This window comes from Hipposideros armiger, unplaced genomic scaffold, assembly GCF_001890085.2.
Source record: "Hipposideros armiger isolate ML-2016 unplaced genomic scaffold, ASM189008v1 scaffold_1453, whole genome shotgun sequence".
NCBI classification, from domain to species: Eukaryota; Metazoa; Chordata; class Mammalia; order Chiroptera; family Hipposideridae; genus Hipposideros; species Hipposideros armiger.
In genome coordinates, this window is record NW_017732803.1 from 48925 (window position 1) to 50229 (window position 1305).

Consider the following 1305-nt stretch of genomic DNA (forward strand, 5'->3'; position numbering starts at 1 on the left):
CAGGTGCAGAGCTTTCAGCCAAGGCCATGGCACAATCCATAAATTAGCTTCCCTGTGCCCAGGCATCCTCATCAACTCCATTTAGTAGTGGTTGAATGGGAAGGTCAATGGGTCAGTTTGTACAGAAGGGCATGGGTATGCAGGCACATGGCTGCCACCCTGGGAGGTTTGGGGCAGGCAGGGCCCTGGTATGGCCCAGGAGCTCCCAGTCCCGAGTAGGAGGGGACTGCCCCTGCCTCTGAAGCGCCCATTGTCCTGGAGGCCAGCCCTCCAGCCTCACTGGAGGCTTTTGGGGAATGGCTCTTTAAGAGGTCGGGGGCCGCTAGTCCTGGCCAGGCTTGGGAATGCAGGGATGAACGTGGCATGGTGTGGCCCTCCAAAAGCCTGGAGTTAGAGGCAGTGACCAGTCTTAAACACGCAAACCTCCCACAGGGTAACGACGGAGCAAGGCTGCCTGTGGTAAGCTAGGGAATGAAAGAGCAAGGTTCCGGAGAAGGGCACTGGGGCTGGCAGAGATGAGAGATGCGATGTGCAGAGAAGGGAGGGCACGCCAGTGGGAGGAGAGTAAATTCAGAAAAGCAGGTTGGAGCCAGGTCGCAGAGAGAGCTGGATCACAGGACTTGGGATTTGTCCTTTCTCTGGGGCCATGAAGGATAATGAGCAAGGGCTTTGGCCATGGACTCGGAGCCTTAGAATGACGGATCTGGTTCTGTGTCCTGGCTGCCTTGAAAAGGGGGTGGCTGAGATTCAGAGGCCATGTCAGTGGTGTGGGTAAGAGGCAACGATGCTTAGATGTCATTTGCTTTAAATGTGACTCCACATACTGGAGTCACATACTGTCACTATCGCCCCCACCCAGGGAGTCCCAGGGCTCATTTGCCAACACACAGCTTCTGCTTTCTCCAGGGCCTCCAAGTCCCCCAGCCACTGGGAGTAAAGTCCCAACACTGTTGACAATACCCACTGGCCCCCTGGTAAAGGCAGATCCAAGTCCCGTTATTCCACCCACGCCCCAGCTTCCCAGACAGCCTCCCGCCCCTGATCCTCCCACTCTGCACTGCAGGTCACTGACCCTACTGGTCAGCTGGCTCATATAAAGACAGCAGGCCAGGCCTGCGTGCTCAGTGATGGCGTCTGTTCAGTGGTCCTGCCTCATCTTAGCCCTGCTCTCTGGCTTGGTGATCCCTGGCTTCCCAGGAAGTCCCTCTCGGCAGCTTGAGGTAAATCTGTCCCCTTTTCATCATCTGGGTCCATCACACAGGCAGAGGTACGAGCCTGGGTGGTCCTCTACATGGGTGAGGGGGG

General features: G+C 56.9%; 1 protein-coding gene across 1 annotated transcript in view; it reads left to right on the forward strand.

Annotated features, from left to right (window-relative positions):
* Positions 1-1091: 1091 nt before the first annotated feature.
* The window catches only part of ITIH3 (inter-alpha-trypsin inhibitor heavy chain 3), a 23458-nt gene continuing 23244 nt past the window's right edge, over positions 1092-1305 (forward strand). Inside the window, exon 1 of the mRNA XM_019633971.1 lies at positions 1092-1220. Coding sequence (XP_019489516.1) covers positions 1128-1220 — 93 coding nt within the window. The 5' untranslated portion in view covers positions 1092-1127. The remainder of the gene's footprint in view (positions 1221-1305) is intronic.